Source organism: Diadema antillarum, unplaced genomic scaffold (genome assembly GCF_040938485.1).
Source record: "Diadema antillarum isolate AM-2024a unplaced genomic scaffold, OU_Dant_1.0 seq00000076_RagTag, whole genome shotgun sequence".
NCBI lineage: Eukaryota > Metazoa > Echinodermata > Echinoidea > Diadematoida > Diadematidae > Diadema > Diadema antillarum.
In genome coordinates, this window is record NW_027271170.1 from 182940 (window position 1) to 202966 (window position 20027).

General features: G+C 39.2%; 1 protein-coding gene across 1 annotated transcript; it reads right to left on the reverse strand.

Moving 5' to 3' along the window:
* Positions 1-1153: 1153 nt before the first annotated feature.
* On the reverse strand, positions 1154-19501 carry LOC139726025 (ATP-dependent DNA helicase Q1-like). The gene is made up of 13 exons (XM_071637106.1): positions 19364-19501; positions 18422-18588; positions 17192-17377; positions 15200-15379; positions 13857-14162; positions 13156-13322; positions 12402-12483; positions 11453-11601; positions 6644-6761; positions 5498-5636; positions 4540-4637; positions 3229-3369; positions 1154-2517 (listed from the first exon to the last, which is right to left on the reverse strand). Exons 2-13 carry the CDS (start codon positions 18426-18428, stop codon positions 1154-1156), a joined length of 2937 nt encoding a protein of 978 aa, XP_071493207.1. The 5' UTR covers positions 18429-18588; positions 19364-19501.
* Positions 19502-20027: the final 526 nt, after the last annotated feature.

Here is a 20027-nt window from a genome sequence, read left to right on the forward strand (position 1 = left end):
AGTTTTACTCAGCAGAAATGTACAATTGAGCCATGTTTAGTTTAGTTTATTAGTTTGTTTATGAGTTTGTTTTTTTGTGTCTTCATTATTATCATTTTCATAGCTTATGGGGCTTAATGCTTATGGGGCTTAATACGCTAACAGCTATGATACGCAGGGTGCCGATGTGAAGGTACCCTGCCGATACGTGGTACCCTTATCATACATACATCAAAGTATACACTCTAATGCATATACTACTCCAGTCAAGAGTTCACAACTCTGTGTGTGCTTACATAGAGACAATGATAAAGCTGTATGCAATTCAATATGGAGATTCACCAAGACATTGTACTTCTGAGTTAGGCCAGCCTACCCATTGCATGGTACCCCCACACTACTGGTTGCTTTTATCCTATTTGTAATCAAATGTTACATAGCATGCCCTAATAGAATTACATGTATGGTCACTTATTTCATTGAATACATATGCAAATTAGATTTATCACATTATCATATTATCAGAAAGGCAAAAAAAAAAAATGCCCTACATACCTTGTATGATTAAAAGCACAATTTTATTCAAGTAGTACATATTTATCTGTAGTCTGTCGTAACAATGATTGCCTTATAATATACTCTCCACAAATCTGCATCTTGGGTCTGTGAGGGTAGATTTCACTACTACTAAACCAGAGTACTTGATGAGGGATGCAAAATACTATGACATTCATGGAAATAATTTACTCAAATCCTATGAGCTCATAGAAGTATCCTATGAAGTGGTACCCCATTTTGCTAAGACTAATGTACAAGTATGTACCATCAAATATTTTGCAGAAAGGAGACATTGACTGCTACATACAGTGTGGGATCTCCTCAAACAATGACCTGTTTGATATATACTGTAAAACATGAAATTTTTGCGGCATAAAATTGTCGCGAATTGCAGCTGACAGCCTTTTTCGTGGCATGAAATCTTCGTGAGTTGCAACTAACATTCAATGCATATAGTGTACAAGAACTTTCCCGTGCATTTCAATTTCGCGAATCTCGGCTCTCGCGAAATTCACGAAATTAAAATGCATGCGAATCTTCCTCGTTTTACAGTAGATGAGTTTTGCTGTCACTAAGCCTGAGTTGTGGAGATACTACATGTATGTGAGACCCCAAATCATAGCGACTCGTTGAGATGTTCCATCTGTTTCATATACACTCTCTCTAAGACTTCATACTCATCTTGAGCACTAGCCATGTCTTCATCCATGCTGTCTACTCGCCTCATGGCACCTTTCCTCTTTCTGCCAGAGAGGGCGCCACTCTCTGTATCCCTCCGCCCGCTGCTCATGCCATCTTCGCTTCCCGAGAAGGACGTCGACATCGTGAAGCTGCTGTTCTCTCGGTTGAAACTTTCGCCATCGCTGCCGAGGCTCATGAGTTGCTCCGTGTAAACCGTGCGAAGGTCGAGATCGTAGTCGGATCCAGGCGACGTCGCACAAGGGGGTGTAAAGCTTGCCTTTCTCCTGCTTGGTGGCGATTCAAAAACTGGAGATATACTGCTGGATGGGGTTACAGATTCATTCGTCACCTTGCAAGTTTTCGGTGTTTTACTTTCGTCCCTGCTGCTCGGCTGACTGAAATCATGTGTGCTGGGTTTACTGGGAGACTGTACTTGTTTTGAGATGCTTTTGGGGATGGCATCTATAATCTTGGGAGTGGGCTTGGCAAGACTTTGTGATGAGGTTTGACATGAGACTTGGAATCCCTCCGAGAGTCTGGAAGCTAAGGGGGCGGGTTCCCTTACCTTGAAGTCTTTTACATTAACCTCTGCTCTTTCTGAATGCTTTGTTTGAATTGCACTGTCAGTTGATGTTTCTCCTTTCCTTGGATTTGACAATGTTTGCACCTGTTTTGAATCTTTTCCCATGGAACTCTTTTTCCTCACATCAGTCCCACCTATTGTCTTTCCTGCGGCACTACTATCTGCATCAACTACACCACTCCTCTCATGCTTCTGACTTGTAAATGATGTCTTGGTTGAAGGTTGACCCTGCTTGGACGGTTTGCTGGCAACGAAGTCACTGTCGTCATCGCTCCCCTCATCACTGCAGAGGTCGATGACCACAGGTTCGTCGAGTTTCCTCTTCTTTGCCTTCCCACAATGACTAGCGTGAGACTGCTTCCTGCTAGCACCCTCTTCACTCTTCCCTGGTTTCCTCTCCTCTCTCTCCCTATCTCCAACCTTCTCCGCCCTAGTCCCAGATGAACCGGCTCTCTCTGTCTGCGGCACTTCTCTGACCTTACCCCGATCTATTTCTACTTGACCTTTGACCTTTGATGCTTGGCTTCTGTCCCCTTTAATGGAGATGGTGACAGTCCTCGGTGGGTTTGAACTGACAAGTCTGGCTTTGGAGCCCGGGACGACGTAGCTGATGGTGTTGTACGGCGTGAAGTGGAAATCTTCCTTGAGGTACCCCTCAAGGAGGAGGTGAGCGATTATGTGCTCATAGTCACTGATCTTCATCGTCTTGGCGACATCTGTAGAAAGCAAATTACACAATGCTTCATCACTGCCAATGCAGATACTTGAGGTTTGAATTCTTCAGTGTCATATCTAACACAGTCATATACATATGTAAGGCATCTACAGTACACACTGAAATCCCCCCTTTCAAAAAGCCACTCCAACCTCTGGCAAATCTTGAAAACGACATGTGGAAAAAGAGTATGGTATGGCCTGTTATTTTGCAAAGGTAACATTTTGGTGACTTTCTCAGTGTGAGTTTGTAGATCAAAGCAAATCGCATTGAAAGAATGTCAGAGCTCCTGACTACAAGTGTCCATGCATTACAAAGCTAATCTGAAATATAAAATACACAGATTAAATATTAGTTTTCTTTTTCATTAAGGCATTCAACTCCTGCAGTCACAAGCCTCCATTTTGAAATTAAGAAAAACAAAATTCACTAAGTACAAACCTTTAGGAAATTAAATCACTCCCGTCAAATACTTCCTCAGAGAACTAAAACATAAAAAGTACACCCCCCCCAAAAAAAAAAAAGAAAAAAAAAATTGAAATAATAACTTCTTAATATTTGCCAATTTCAATAAAATCTATAAATGTGAATTGAATGGAAGACAGAGAGGAAGTCAGTCATAATGACTTCAGTTTGACCCTTCATTCTAACAGTTCATTATCTTAAGCTGCAGCTAGTGATGCTTCCAGCCAAAAACTCCAGCTCTTCATACCTTTGTCTAGTGGAGCTACGCCCTTTTTGCTCATAAGTTCATCCAGCAGCTTCAGGGCAGTGATACGTGTCTCCTCCCTGGCCCTCTGGTCTAGAATCTTGCAGATTCTCTGAACATGCAACGTGATGTCCTTCTCAGCAGCTGAAGGTGTAGACAGAAAGAAAGAGACATAAACAGTGTGAGAGAAATATAGATATAAAGATAAAGGCAACTCCTGATATTACAGAATTCTCAAGACCAGTAGTTCCCCTTTCATTATATCAAACCTAGTTTAAGCCAAATAAATGAGGCACATAATGATATATACATGATAATTTGGGAACCCAACTTTCTACTTTGTTGACATTAAATTTTGTTATATCTGTGTTCGTTACAATAATGGTTGATATTTTAGAGCGCCTTTTCCACTGGATACAAAGCTGGCTACAAAATGCTCCCGTTATAACACGAGTGCACTTTATCCAGTATTCTATCAATGAAATATAATCAAATAATTTAATTGATATATGACTTCATATTAACAATATACACAGAGAAAAAGAGATTTATAAGAAAGGTATAAATGCATCAGATAAATGCATCTCTTTCACTCTCTCCTTATCTATCAATCATGCATTTGCCTACCTAATATTAGTTTTCTTTTCTCTAAGGCCCTCTTTCTACTAAATTTGCTTAACAACAGTAGTTTCATAAGAGTTGTAATAGCATAAATATACAGGGAAGCCAAGAAAATGCATTTTCAATCTTCTATTCATTACATACTCATTCTATCTCCATTACATCATGAAAGGTCAAATAATTCAAGGCATTTGGTGCTACTTTCACATAATCAACTCCAGAAGACTCAGGAATACTTAAAAACAAAGGGTTACTGAGGTCGCTCTTTTGAAATTCACCCATAAATGGCCTTCTTTTCTCTCACTCGTATAATGTCATCAGTAATACACAACAAACTATTGCCTGGGATAACTACATAACAAGCTATTGCCTGGGATAACTACATAACAAGCTATTGCCTGGGATAACTACATAACAAACTATTGCCTGGGATAACTACATATGAAACTATTGCCTGGGATAACTACATAACAAGCTATTGCCTGGGATAACTACATAACAAACTATTGCCTGGGATAACTACATAACAAACTATTGCCTGGGATAACTACATAACAAACTATTGCCTGGGATAACTACATAACAAACTATTGCCTGGGATAACTACATAACAAACTATTGCCTGGGATAACTACATAACAAACTATTGCCTGGGATAACTACATAAGAAATTATTGCCTGGGATGATGTTACCTTGGACCCCTGAGCGACAGACATCACACATGTTGTTGCACTGTGATGCGTTCTTCCATCTCTCCCCAAAGTGTCTTCCAATCAGTCTCCTTCGACACCTGTTGGTGGAAAATCAGACCGCATCACTTTCAATCATCCAGGGATGAGTCTCAGTAGACAGTCATACAAACTGATGATTTATATTACTGTAGAACAGGATATATTACCGGCACGAAATATTTGCAAATTGGAGCCAACGACCTTCTTCGTGGCATGATATTTTCGCGAGTTGCCTCTAACACTCAATGCGTATACTGTACACAAGAACTCTCATGTGCATTTTAATTTCGCGAATCTTGGTTCTCGTGAAATTCACAAAATTAAATTGCATGCAGACATTCCTCGTTTTACAGTAATTGCATGTTTTGTTTGTTGTTTTTTTACAGCAGTTTTGCATTTTATGATCGAACAAACTTGTGTTTTAACGTTGATGGGTGTTTTAAAGAATCAGACAGGTGAAAAAAGCTCCAAGTATCACATCCAATAGCTTTTCACAATGTTGTCAAAGGCAAAACCAGTTTGCATAATAATGAAATAATAAAGTACATTTATAATGTGCTGTATCTATCGTTACTGATACTCTCAGCGCACGAGAGCCGGTAAGATTCAACACATGCTGTGTACACATAAACAGCTATTGTAGTACAGCCCTTCAAATCCAATCCATATCCAATATTACATAAAAAATTGCATCATATTGCAATGGCACATGATCTGTATCTGCCTATTGCTCCGTTTTGTTTTTGAATTCTGGGTCTCGTAGATTTTCAATTATGCTTTCTTTCTGTTTTTTTAGTATGCTAAGTTCTGTTTTTTGTTGGTCTTTGCTTTGTGATATGGCAGCTTGCTCATTCACTGGTTTCTCAAATCAAGAATTATTACTGTTTATCAAAGCTAGACCATAGAGGGTGCTACTCACATGGCTGGGCTGACACAGTAAGCTATCATATTGTAGAGCTTCTCCTGTCCAGTCTGTTCCGTCACTACCATGGTGCTCTGTCGGAAGACGTCCGCCAGGCCGTAGAACACGATGCACTTTGCTGGCCGGTCATCTCGACCTGAGTGGGAGAGGTTATATCAAGAGAGACATCAGATTTCCCGGCTCTATCTTAACCCGTTGAGGACTGTTTGATTTTGCTACAACACACATTTCCCATAGGCACTAGCCCAAGTATACTCGGGACTCGTCCTCAAAGGGGTTAAAGATCTGATAACATGGGGATACCACGCAATGGGAAGCGGGCCTGACTCAGATACACATTTGGAAATCCCTGTAACAAATTGTGAACAGTTTCATAATTCTGCAGCTTACAGGCAGCATAAAACCCTTGACGGGAGTTGACCACAACCGATGAGTATGTGCTTTGGTGGACATACTTGTTGACGGGCTATTTTTATTCTGGGACGCCTGTCCTAGTCATGCTTGTTTTTACGTACATGTACCTTTGGCGTCTTAGAATATTTCCAGTTTGACAAATCTCAGCAGCATATAATTTCCTTCAAAGATGCCAACCTTGTATTCTAGAAGAATTGTAGTACTAGTATTCTGAAGGATTAAAAAATGCATTATTGGTGGCAAAACAGTATTCTCACCTTACCTGCAATATACATGTGTAATTGTTCAATTTGGCAAAAACAGTATTTTTCATAAAACCTGCAGTATTTCCAGGAAAAAAAAAAACAATACAAAATAATGCAAAAAAAAGCAACAGAAATCATCTCTGCTCATACTGGCAGTTCTTTGATATTGTACAAAGATAAGGAAATGAACGAAACTCCATTGCGAGGGAAAAGACTTGGATAAATCATTTTAGGATGAGGGCAGGGGGTAAGGAAGGGAGATGAACACGATACAAACATATTGGGTTACGAGAAGGTAAAACCAATTGGGGGAGGAGAAAAGGGAGATCTAAGAAGAAGATTAGCTTTATGTGATGGGAAAGAGAGTGTAGTACTTGATCTACGTGTAGGAGAAGAGTAACGTTGAAGAAGGGTGGTCTTGGAGAAGGGGTAAGACAGTAAGAGGGTAACCACTAGAAGATAAGAGATGTTAGGAGGTACTCACCCGCCCTGCCACTCTCCTGGTAGTAATTCTCCATGGACTTGCTGATGGAGTGGTGAATGACGAATCTAACATCTGGTTTGTCGATTCCCATCCCAAACGCCACGGTAGCTACAACAACCTGCAATGCCATGGCAACATGGTAAATAAAACATTTTTTTTTTAAATCAAATTCAGGGAATAAAAATCACAGGAAAAACTACTACATCATAAGTTTCCCATAACACAGAATCAGTAAAACACAACAACGATTGGAATTTGTCAACACTGACAAATTAGGCGATCCGATCTGTTCTGAAATCAATGATTTGAGTCCTGATCCAAATAGGCATGACCATACAGGTTTCATCTGTGTTGACGGGACATTGGCCGTGTGATGTTTGGATTCTCATGTAGAAAAGGGAGTCAGACCTGCCATCTTTGGTACCGAATTCCGTATACACTAACGAAGATACAGAATGAAGTATATTTGACATTTGACCCCACTTTGCACACTCAAGATGGCATCTCAGCAAAAAGTGATTATTTTATGAAATGATCCTTGTAACATGGTCTTTGCGTGTGCAAAATATGGGAAAGATAAGACATATATTCACCAAAATACAGGATGAAACATTTATGAACTTTGACCCTAATTTACATACCGAAGATGGTGTCCGATCAAGTAGTTGTTATCTTATGAAATAATGTACGTGACATGAACTAAACATGTGCAAAATATGGGGGTGATAGGGGCTGTTTTCCTTGAGTTATTGCAAAGAAAGTTGCAAAAGTTGCGAAAGGAATACAAAAATACATCGAAGATAAGCTTTCATTTCAACCAAGTTTTTGGACGTGATCCCGACACCATATGAAAAAACGAAGGGCACATAGCGATAGCCCAACGTCTCAGCTACAACATATTTAAATCTGAGAGAAATTCACCAAAGCATAAGTGAGCTAGTGCTCAAAAAAGACAGTCATGTCAATTTTCATTTCCAGAAAAACTGCACTCCCATAGAGATAACACGTAAACTGGTCAAAGTTGACAAGATTACTTTCAATCCATTTTTATGAGGTGATGCCGTCATCCAATCAAAATGTTGTTATTACATTAATAAAAGAGCATTTAATAAGATACAACATACTGCAATCTGGGTGAAAATTGGCAAAGGATAAGTGAGACACGTGCGAGTGAACTTGAAATTTGATGACGTCATTTTGAAAATTTACTTTTTTTATTTCATTAAGAAATTTGATATCTTTTAATCATTTTTCCAGCATCGCCAACCCATGAAATGACATTACAAGTCATCAGCTTTCAGAATATGTAAAGAAAATAGGGGGTCACCGTCCATCCTGACGAGTAAAATCGGATTTAAAATTGGCGGTTTTTTGGCATAGTTGCATTGTACAGTCAAACCTGTCTATAGCGGCCATCCAAGGGAGACGGAAAAAGTGGCCGTTATAGACAGGTGGCCGCTATAGACAGGTAATCCAACTGTGTGTGCATTGCTTACATGTACATGTATCATCGTTGTATCCTTACATGTACATGTGTGTGTGTGTACGTATGCATACACCGTGTAGTGTGTTTCATGCATTTAACCATGCCGGTGTATATGAAATTGTTGCATAGTAGCATGTTTATTGTCGTGAAAAATCGTGCATTATTATGACTGAATGAGGGATGAATGCAGCGGTGGCGATCACTGAACGTTGCCCGCACGGCTACCGAACAGAAAAACACGCTGAATTATCGGCTTGGCTACGGCTCCATTGGGTTTTTGGCCGCTATAGACAGGTTAATATCTCCCGCGGGAAACAAACTTTGTGGCCGCTGGCCGCGTTAGAGAGGTGGCCGCTATACACAGGGTCTTTAACAGGGCTTTTCTCTCGGGGGGATTTTGCAGTGGCCGCTATAGACAGGTGGCCGCTATAGACAGGTGGCCGCTAAGGCAGGTTTGACTGTATATCGCCATTGACGCGCGCACTGAATTTCAATTTTGACGGGCCCGTATGACGTCATATTGAGTTGAACTGACTTGAAACTTGGTAGAAATATTCCTTGACATTTCAGACATCCGATCTGTGTGAAAAAACGGGAAATTTCTATTGCATATGAGCTGTGCATGCATATATGCGCGCACGCGTACGCGTCCGTCCAATTTTTTCAATTTTTCAAAAAATTCTTCAAATGGTCTGAAACGTGTGCAAAAAAAATTTGAGCTCGATTGGAGCATACAAATATTTCAACGCACGTGTACGCGCGCTTTTTAATAATAAATATGAATTTTGATAATATGAGTAGAATGCGCTTGACTTGAAATATATGTGACGTAAATTTTATTGAAAAATTCCATTCCATTAATGAGATATGAATGAAAATGTGTTTTCATATAATGACGTCATAGTGATGTCACGGTTGACCAATCACAATGATACATTAGATTTCTCGTCTTTGGGACATAATACATATATGGTATGAGTTTGAAATTGATAGCAAGAGGACTTTCTGAGCTAACCTCTGCACAACTTTTGTCCAGAAATAAAGAAGAAGAAGAAGAAGAAGAAGAAGAAGAAGAAGAAGAGCCAACAAAGAATCAGTACTGATACAGAAGATGATCTGAGAGGATACTCGGATCACCTAATGACGGGGGGGGGGGGGGGGGGGGGGGGGGGGGGGAAGTGATAGGGAGCAATTGCACTGTGAAAGACACTTCAAAAACAGAAAAGGTAATAAAACGAGTATTAAGCAAGAATGAATGGATGGTGACAAGACACAATTAGTATGCCAGACTTCAGTATGAGCTGTAAGCTTAAAGGACAAGTCCATATTCATAGACATGAGGATTGAGTAAATACAGCAATATCAGTAGAAGAACACATCAGTGAGAGTTTGAGGAAAATCAGACTATCTGTTCAAATTCAGTTTTTGAAGTTTCTGCTCAGTCAATGCTGGGTGAGAAGACTATTAGAGCTTGTGTTGTCACATGTGTAGAACGATATGAAGAAAATATGAAGAAAATTCCACATACTTTCACTTTTCTCACATAATAAAAGAACGCTTGACTTGCCTCTTTCAGAAGGCAGGGGGAATAATATCACTCATAACATCTGTCAGAGACAAGATGAGGAAATGTGTACTTTTTTTAACAAGGCAATCGCCAAATTGTGTCTCGCCCATTCGCGCACAAGGAATTAATATTTTTTATAACTCCCAGAAGTTAATTGACTTGCTTATGACCTTTGACCTTGTGGTGACCTTGAACACCCTAAGGGACATTTACCATCCAAGTTTGGTCACAAACGGACAAAGGGATCAAAAGTAATGAGCCATAATCGAAACGCACCATAAAAACTTAACATTGGGCCCTAAAAATTTGTTGAACCTTTTCTGTGACCTTTGACCTTGTGATGACCTTTAACTCCCCAAGGGACATCTACTGTCCAAGTTTGGTCACAAACGGACATAGGGATCAAAAGTTATGAGCCACAATCAAAACGTGCCCTAAAAACATAACATTGGGCCCTAAAAGTTTGTTGACCACTGTCTGTGACCTTTGACCTTGTGACAACCTTCACCTCCCCAAGGGACATCTTCCATCCAAGTTTGGTCACAAACGGACAAAGGGATCAAAAGTTATGAGCCATATTAAACGAAATGCGCCCTAAAAACTTAACATTGGGCCCTAAAAGTTCGTTGACCCCTGTCTGTAACCTTTGACCTTGTGGTTACCTTCAACTTCCCAAGAGACATCTACCATCACCCAAGTTTGATTGCCATTGTAGCAACATATGCTGAGTTACGTGTGATAAGAGAGTCTTGCAAGTAAACTGTAACATATGACCTCAAATGACCTTTGACCTTATCATGTGACCTCCAACGGCACCATAACATGAAGGTACCCCCAGTGCATCCATCACCCAAGTTTGATTGCCATTGTAGCAACATGTGTCGAGTTACATGTGATAAGAGAGTCTTACAAGTAAACTTTAACGTATGACCTCAAATGACCTTTGACCTTATCCTGTGACCTCCAACGGCACCATAACATGAAGGTACCCCCAGTGCATCTATGACCCAAGTTAGGTTGTAATCCAAGCAACTTATGTGAAGTTATTTGTCAAAAGAGAGTCTTGCAGGTAAACTTTAACGTAGAAAAGAGAGTCTTGCACATACTCTTTAATATATGACCTCAAATGACCTTTGACATCATCACATGACCTCTGACAACACCATAACATGAAGATACCCCTAGTGCTTCTATCATCCAAGTGTGGCTGCCATTGCTGTAACAGTTGCCAAGTTATGCATCATAAGAGAGTCTTGCAGGTAAACTTTAACATTTGTGACGGACGACGGACGACGGACGGACGACGGACGACGGACGGACGACGGACGGACGACGGACGGACGACGGACGGACGCCATTTGGATCCCTTAGTCTCGCCTTCACCTCCGGTGGGCGAGACAAAAATACAATTTTATGAAATTCTCTTTTATTTTCCTTATATCTTTCTACACAATTGACATGTGATATCATACACTGTAGACTGTAGTAATCTTTTCATCCAGCAGTGACTGAGCAGGGTATACTATAAAAATTCATAACTTTTGAACGGATTGTCCGATTTTCCCCAAACTTTCACCAATGTGTTCTACTATCATTATTGCATTCACTCAATCCACATGTATATGACGGTGGACTTGTCCTGTAATCAATACTTACTATTGAACAGAAAAAATGTGGAAAATGCTATCAATCATTACTATCATATTCGGGGGTTCAAAAAAAGGAAAATATGACCACGCAAGTATTGAAGACTGACCTGGATCTTGTTCTGCTTCCATTGTCTGTGGACAGAGCTTTTATACTGTGCATCCAACATGGCATGGTAGGGATGGGCTCGGATTCCTCGCTGCTTCAGGCCCTCTGCCACAGACTCTGCATCTTTCCTGGAGAAACAGTAGATGATCCCTGGAGAGAGAAAGAGAGAGTGATAGTTTCATGGACATGGTGCTTTGAAATGATTTCATGTTGTGCCACCAGACTTTAATCTTCACTAATTGTTGATATCACTGAGACACAGCCACACACAAACAAACATGAAAAGGCTCTCCAATTTTCTACCATATACTGTAAAAGTGGACTTTTTTGCTGTTTAGAAATTTTCACACATTTCGCCCAACCAGAAAATCGCGATGGAATCTAATTTTCTTTGCTCATTTTTCCAATAAACCTGAAAATAGTGAAAAACTAAAAGCACAGGAATATCTTTGCCTGTCATACGTTGTACGTTCCTATATCTACTGCCTTGATTCTGCAGAAGTAAAAACATGCAAAATTGTTCTATACCTGGCCAAGCATTAAATATTACTCATGCAAAAATATATACTTTCACAGTATGATATGCACTTCAAATGTTTAGAAAAATCACCCACACAACATGGGACATTTTCTCATCAACAAATCACACACAGCATAAAAACTCTCCAGACCTACAAAAAATGGAGGAGAATATAAGCTGGAATGAACAGAAAAAAATTACAAATTTCAGACTCATGTCTGACAGTACGAACAAAAAAAGAAAAATGCAACCGTCAAATTTCTTAAATTCACCTGTGCTATCCTGGTGAAAATTGCACATATAACTTTGGACAAGACTTCCTGACATCTTCAACCTGTTGTGTCTGAATATCATTTTGCTTTATGAAGCTGTGGTCAGTTTGTTTGGATGCACAAACAAAACAGCAAAAAGTCATGATTATGTTCCATACCTGATTGACCTTTGAACTCTCCATCCACCAGCTTCACCAGTTCTTCCATGCACTCAGCTTGCTTGGACGGTTTGGGTCGCACCTGTCAAAAGAAGCCATTGAACAAAAAGATGGAGCTCAGATCAGAACATGGAGTACTACTGCCATTAGCAGTCACCGAGAGAAAGAAATTAACAACAGACTAATAAACAGATTCCAAATAATCAGTACCACTGCATTCTACATGACATAAGCTGAATCACTGTACATTCATGTCGAGATCAGCTGTGAATTATATTTCTTGGTTGAATTACCAAACACCTTAGTGTCAAAGGTATGAGAGTTTGTCACAACAGAGCGTTGCGGTTTGGCATCACCTTTGACCTTGGACAATACCAGATCAGAAAGATCCCCACAGTACATCCTTAACCCAAATATTAGTCACATTTGAGAAATAATTATAGACATTTAGTTTTGTCAAAAGACAGTCTCACCAGTAAGCTTTAACATTCCCGTCAATGACAGACAGAAACCACATTAATCCCTCAGTCTCGCCTCCAGTGCCCCATTTCATAAAAAGTTGATATGATAGCAATTCTGTCAAATTTTAGTATGGCAATTGTCATGGCAATGCCAAGAATCCAGCTTCCTGATTGATTGTTGCTATTGGAAGTTGCAATTCCAGCAAGAGTTGCTATCCTACCATCTTTTTTGGAAATGGGGCCCAGCTTCAGTTGGCAAGACAAGTTTGTGTGTCACAACAATCCCCTCTTACCTCATAGAAGAGATTTGGACGATTGAACCCTGCCCGGAAGATCTGGCATCCCTGCAATCCCAGAATGCTCTTCACATCCTCCAGCACGTCGATGGTTGCCGTGGCGGTCAGTCCGAGGATCGGGGCTTCTGGGAATTGGCGTTTCAGGAGGCCTAAAATCTTGTAGTCTGTCATAAAATCAAGCATGGTAAATGACAGTAAGATTCACTTCACACTGCTCTGTACACTAAAATATACCTCTAGCACAAATCATATTTTTCATAGATACAGTGTAATTTAGTAATTGCAAATCATTCTCTACCTAAATTCATCATGTCTGAGTTACGACAACTCCACTAAAAATCCAACTTACAATCATTATGAGTATTCTTTTGATTTCATCTCAAACAAAGAAACCTAATTATTCATATGGAGGTCAATGAGGGATGTATGGCTTGAATGAGATCATAAACCTCATCTGATTTCCATTCAGTAATATCATTGTGATCCATACTCTGTTTCTTCAAAAATATGAAACATCTAACTTTCTCCCTTTGCTTGATTTTCTCTACGCATTTCAAATCAACTTGATCAAGGAACAGAGGTTCACTTTAACCAGTTGAGAAATGGACTGATTTTGCTACAACACGCATTTCCCATAGACACCTGCGCGAGTATAGTCGGGACTCGTTCGCAACGGGTTAAGAGAACCACAGACTCACCAGGTCTGAAGTCGTGACCCCACTGACTGCAGCAGTGCACCTCATCGATAGCGATGCGAGCCAAAAATTTGGCTTTGTAGGCCTTCTCCAGACAGGCCATAAAACGCTTGCTCTTGGCGATCTTCTCCGGCGTGACATAGAGAAGCTTGAGACCAGACCGGCCATCGATCATCTGGCGGTGGATCTCCTTGACGCTCTCTGGAGTGGTGTTGGAGGAGAGCACGGTGGCAGACACACCTAGGTCCTCCAGGGCCATCGTCTGGTCCTCCATGAGGGAGACCAAGGGAGATACCACCAGTGTGAAACCTGTACAGGTACAAAGATTGAAACCATTAGTGTGAAACCTGTACCGGTACAAAGATTGAAACCATTAGTGTGAAACCTGCACCGGTACAAAGATTGAAACCATTAGTGTGAAACCTGTACCGGTACAAAGATTGAAACCATTAGTGTGAAACCTGCACCGGTACAAAGATTGAAAAAATCTCTACAAATCAAAAAGTTGAGACTAACACTTGTCCTTTATTTTGTGTGTTTCAGAAAATACACCCAACAATATCATCATTATCTTAGGATCCATGAAAGGGATTTACTTATCATATGTATGTACCAAGGTCACACATAGCAAGTGACTCTGCAGTTTACCTCTGCCAAAGCTTTCAATGAGTCTGAATGATAGGAAACACAGTTTACACTGTCTGAAGTGTCTGCCGTTTCTGACTTTCCTATATGAGCCTTACTGCATCCAGCATGCAAACCTGACAATCTGTCAAAACTACAATTGAACAAATTGCAAGAATCTTCTCTTTCTCAAGAGCATATCAGAACCTTGTTGATACCATTCACTGATTGCTGAAAGTCTCAATCACACACGATTGCTATCATTACCCAGGGCTGGACACTATCCCATTTTTTCTATGGTCTGACCTGTCTGTCAGACCAGTAGGTCCCTAGTTTGTCCATCTTTTACTGGTCCATTCCTGAAAAAGTTACTAATCCATCAGCGATTATTATTTTTACCGATCCTGGACTGTCGGACCAGTGCCAATGTTCAGCGTTGTGTTGCCCCACCTACCACAATGTATGTGCAACAAATTAGTTTCCCATATCTTAAAACTTCTTTCAGAGGAAGCGAGATCAAAAGTGACTTACTTATTGGATCTTCCTATTTTGATTTATCTGAAGGACAGCATAATGTGCCTCCTCAAGGGAAAGGCAAGATGATGAATTATACTGGCTCCACTGGTCTTACTTGGGGCATGAACCAGGGACCTACTGTACTACGTAAGCATAAAAGGATGACATACAGCTATAGTAAGAGAGTTAAAAACATATTATCAAACCTTTGCTGACCAAAGCCGGCAGCTGGTAGCAGAGACTCTTGCCTCCACCGGTAGGCATCAGGAGGATGACATCCCTCCCGCTGAGAGAGGCATTCATTGTCTCCTCTTGGAGGGGACGGAATTCCCTGATCCCAAACACAGATTCTCTTACAGACAAGAGCTTTGGAGACCAGGGGAAATCTATGGAGGTAAGTTTGTCAAACACAAAAGGGCAATTCCGCGGTTAGTAACGTTACATTTAAAGAAATTTAGATATTTATTTTTACTGCTAAATCACCATTTATTCATTTCAGGTAAAAATCATGTTCATCCTCCCCAGGTCTATGATATAGAAAAGAATGAGTACAATCCAATAAATATTAGAATTGCTATGGCAACTAAAAGGGCTGGTTAGTAACGTTACCAAAAAAGGACATGACAAAAAAATCATTGTCTTGTAACAAAAAGTGTGCAAAATTTCAAGTTACTTCAAACAAAGTGTTGCATTAATTTCAATTATTGCATCATGACAAATGTTCACGCAAATATTTTTAGCAGTTCGACCAATGATTTATTAGCTAGACCCCCAAATGCATGGTTAGTAACGTTACGGTTAGTAACGTTACATTTGTCCGGAGTAATTCCGCAGGTCATTTCACCCTTCTGTAATTGACAAAATGTCACATGACTTCTGGAGTATTTAAATGTATTCATCTTTTACCTTTTAGCAAAAATTTGAGGAAAAAATTCAAAGCAACCCACTGTAATTTGCATTTAAGTGAATTTCAGCATCCCCAGTCCCACATGTACATTTTAAATGATGGTTTTAGATCTCGCAAAATCAATACCTACGAAAAATAAAATCTACTGAATTTGAAAGACCTTAGTGATTGGTGAACATCCATGGCATTAGTTGATACCTAAATTAAAGAGTAAGATAAAGAGGCACATTTCTTTTATCCATGTCATGTCCACCTAACTGCGGAATTGCCCAAAAGACAAAACACATAGAAATGGTCTAAATCATGACATTTCATTACATTTATATATAAACATACATAAAAAGCCAAAGGGGAAAATTTTGCACATTTTCGTGAAACCAGAAACCAGGGAAATGAAATTTAAAAAAAAAAAAGATATAAAAACATGGGAATATTTTTGCATACCAGAATGTTCTGCTAATGAATGTCTCTATTCCATGGAATAGATTTTTTTGTAACAATTCATCTTACCCAGCCAAGCACAAAAAATTACTCATGCAAAAATAACCACTTTTACAGTAATTAAGTCTTAGAGATATAAAAAATTAACTGAAATCAAGGTCCAGTAGGGAAAAACATATATAAGATACCACACCAAAATTGCAGCATGCAATCTACAGTCACATTAAATCTATTGGTATTCAAATATTTTTGCTATACATGTGTGTTTCATATGTATGACATGCACAGCATATGTTTTAGTAGTGGATATATTCTTGCATTATTGTATGTCTCATTTACATTATAATATAGAACATAATTATGTACATGATAGAATTAGAATATGAAACTTATTCCATATACATTTATCTGTATATTCCATATTCCATGTATTCCATATTTCATATATATTCCATATTCCATACATTCCATATTCCATATATTCCATATATTCCATACATATTCATCCATATACCATATCTCATATATTCCATATACCATTTTCCATATTCCATATTCCATATATATTCATCCACATGTTCTGAGTTATTCTGTGTTCTCACCTGACTTGTCCCAGCCTGTTGCCCCTTCCCGAGAGCGCAGCTCCTGCACCCGAATGTATTCCATATATATTCATCCATATATTCCATATTCCATACATTCCACATACTGTATATTCCATATTTCACACATTCCATATATATATATATATATATATATATATATATATATATATTCATCCATATCTTCCATACTCCATATACTCCATATATTATTTATCCACATGTTCTTAGTTACTCTGTGTTCCCACCTGACTTGTCCCAGCCTGTTGCCCCTTCCTGAGAGCCCAGCTCCTGCAGCCTGTTGGCCTGTCTCTCCAGCTGAGCTTTCCTCTCCAGGAGACGTTGCTGTTTCTCCAGGAGTCTCTGGATCTGTCTCTCTACATGCTCCAGCTCCTGGGTCACCTCCTCCAAACCCTGCATCACCTCTGCACGCCCTGTCAACAGTAGAGGGCGCACTCACCTATTCAATATGTACCCATGCTCTTATCAAATACTTGCCAAGCTCCTTCACTCACATTAACTTGAAAACATTCAACAGCTCAGGTGAACCCTGCGTAAATGTACTGAAATTCAGTTTCACAATAGCTGTGTAAACTAGCAAAAAAACTGCAGTAACCTTGAACTCCAATGATGATGATAATGATTCTGGTTTTCAACAGTTCCTACACGTTTTTTTTTTTTTAGTTTTATCTGAAAAAAAAAAGATGTGTTTCTATATATGCGTCATTTCAACAAACATAAATTGTGGAATCATTTTGTCATTTGCAACATACATGAACACTGTTTTGAAATGAAAATGAATTAATGAATATTACTAGTAAGTGAATGATATGGGCTTGAGTGTTTCATTCAAACCCCTGACAGAAAGGGGGTGGGGTTGAACTGAATCCAGGCTGATCTTGGATTGTAAGCGTGAATCAGAGTGACCTACGACCTCAAGATATGAACACTGTACATTTGTAAAATTGACACTGCCTTGTAATACATACTAATACACTAACAAAATAAAATTTGAAATTGTATAAGAGCAAACACAATGAATGAGCATTGATGTTTCAACTGGAAACATCTTGTGTTGACACAAGGGTTTGAACACTCCTAATGTACATTGTAGACATAAACATTCTCTCTACAGCTATAAACAGATGTGTCTCTGAGATCAACATAAATTGGGTTGGTACTTTTATCGCATGTAGTCTGCAGAAGAATTTCTTGATTCCTTTAATTTCTGTTTTTCCAAATGATTTGAAACATTTGACTGAAAAGAAAGAAAACTGAAAAAAAAAAAAAACATATATTCAAGCCAAAATCATTGAGGCCTGGTAGCTAAATCTTTCAAGCCTTGCAAGCCAATTCTGTTGGTTTCACCACAATTGTCACACACCAGTTCACACATTGCTCTGATGTAAAGCTACTTAGAAGCAGTGTGTTGACATTGCAGTTTTCACAGGATTGTGACAATTCCAAATTCAACTGACCTGCCATTTTGTTCACTTCCAGAAGACTTTCCCTCCAACGATCTTAATGGCAGGTTTCTTCCTGATGATGGTCTCCCGACCAAACTTAGAGCCACACTTTGGACAGATCCCTGGAACTTGAGTAAAGTTCTCCTTGGTCCGCTCCAGAAAACACTTGACAAGACCACCTTATTAAAAGACAAATTTGTTTTGAGACATATTTTCTGACAGTTAAAGCATATTTTTGCTATGGTATTCATTTAAAGACTTTATTTACCTCTTGCAGATGAAACAAAAACCCAGCTTTAGTGCTTAAAAATAGTTCTAAAAGGTGAGTTAGGGATGACAGAAACAATCAATGCATAAATTTGAATCAGTATAATCAAGCTAAGTATTGTTGAATATACAAATTGTGAGTAACAGTTACGATAAAAATGTTTCAAGACTAAACCGTCTACAGTTATGGTTAAGTGGGAAAAATAGTGATATCTTTTTATATCTTAGGCTCTATTACAAAACATTTATTCTCTAGAATGTTTTACGATACAACTGACCTACATTGTACACACATGCATCAGATGACTCCAACATCCTTTAAATCACTGCTCCCAAGGAGAAACAAAATATTGATTTACAATTGTCAATAACAATCAATACTTTGTGAAACAATGCAACATACAACATGTATAATGTAGAACCACAGGTCATCATTGTGTTCTACAAAATCACAGCATGTACATGAATAACGAACTAAATAGGAATCCTTGGTGATTTATTTTCAAAAATTCCTCCACCATATCAAAACTAATAAAAGGGAAGTTCACAAATAATTTTCAAAACAATCAGATGTTAATTCAAATGGCATGTGAATCTGATCATCCCATAGAATTATTCAGGTTAATTTCAAATTGGAACTTAGACAATGCTGCACTTGTTGTAGCGTATTGAACCTATTTCTCTTACCTGATCCTCCTTTGTAATATGTCAGTAGTAACGTTTGGCACTGCTGACAGTAGATCTTGATTACACGTCTCAACGAGGGCAGCATCTTTCAGCACCGTGATTCATGCTGGCAGTGACAAAGACCAAGTCTTGGGAGGTGTTTGTAATGCAATGCAACCGCAACGCAAGTTCCTGCACAAGCTAAATAAAGTCAAGATTTTAATGTGGCCAGTGACCATTGGTGACATAGATAATGAGATTGTACTGTACGAAAGCTGAACCACTGATATGTACTTTTTAATAGGAAATATCAATGTAGACAATTACAACCCTACTCTCCTACCACACTGCCTGGCACGCACAGTGTACATTGTCATTGTGTGTGGCTGTACGTACTGTGGAGACTTCACGAAATTGTCAGTGACACGATAGTAGCCGTATGGGACTACACAATGCTCTCGAAGGAATTGACATGAGCTCTGCTTTCCCGAAATGAAAGAGTTTAACGAGCGTAAAATTACAATTCATTCAAATAAAATCTGATTTTAGAGACAGAAGGCACTGCTTCCAGCTTACATACCTAGTTTAAATGAAGTATCACGAAGTTTACGGAAATATTGTCTACATCTGCCTCCCTCTGTCTGAAGCAAAATCTCAATGAATGAAAATTTCGTGTGTAAAATGC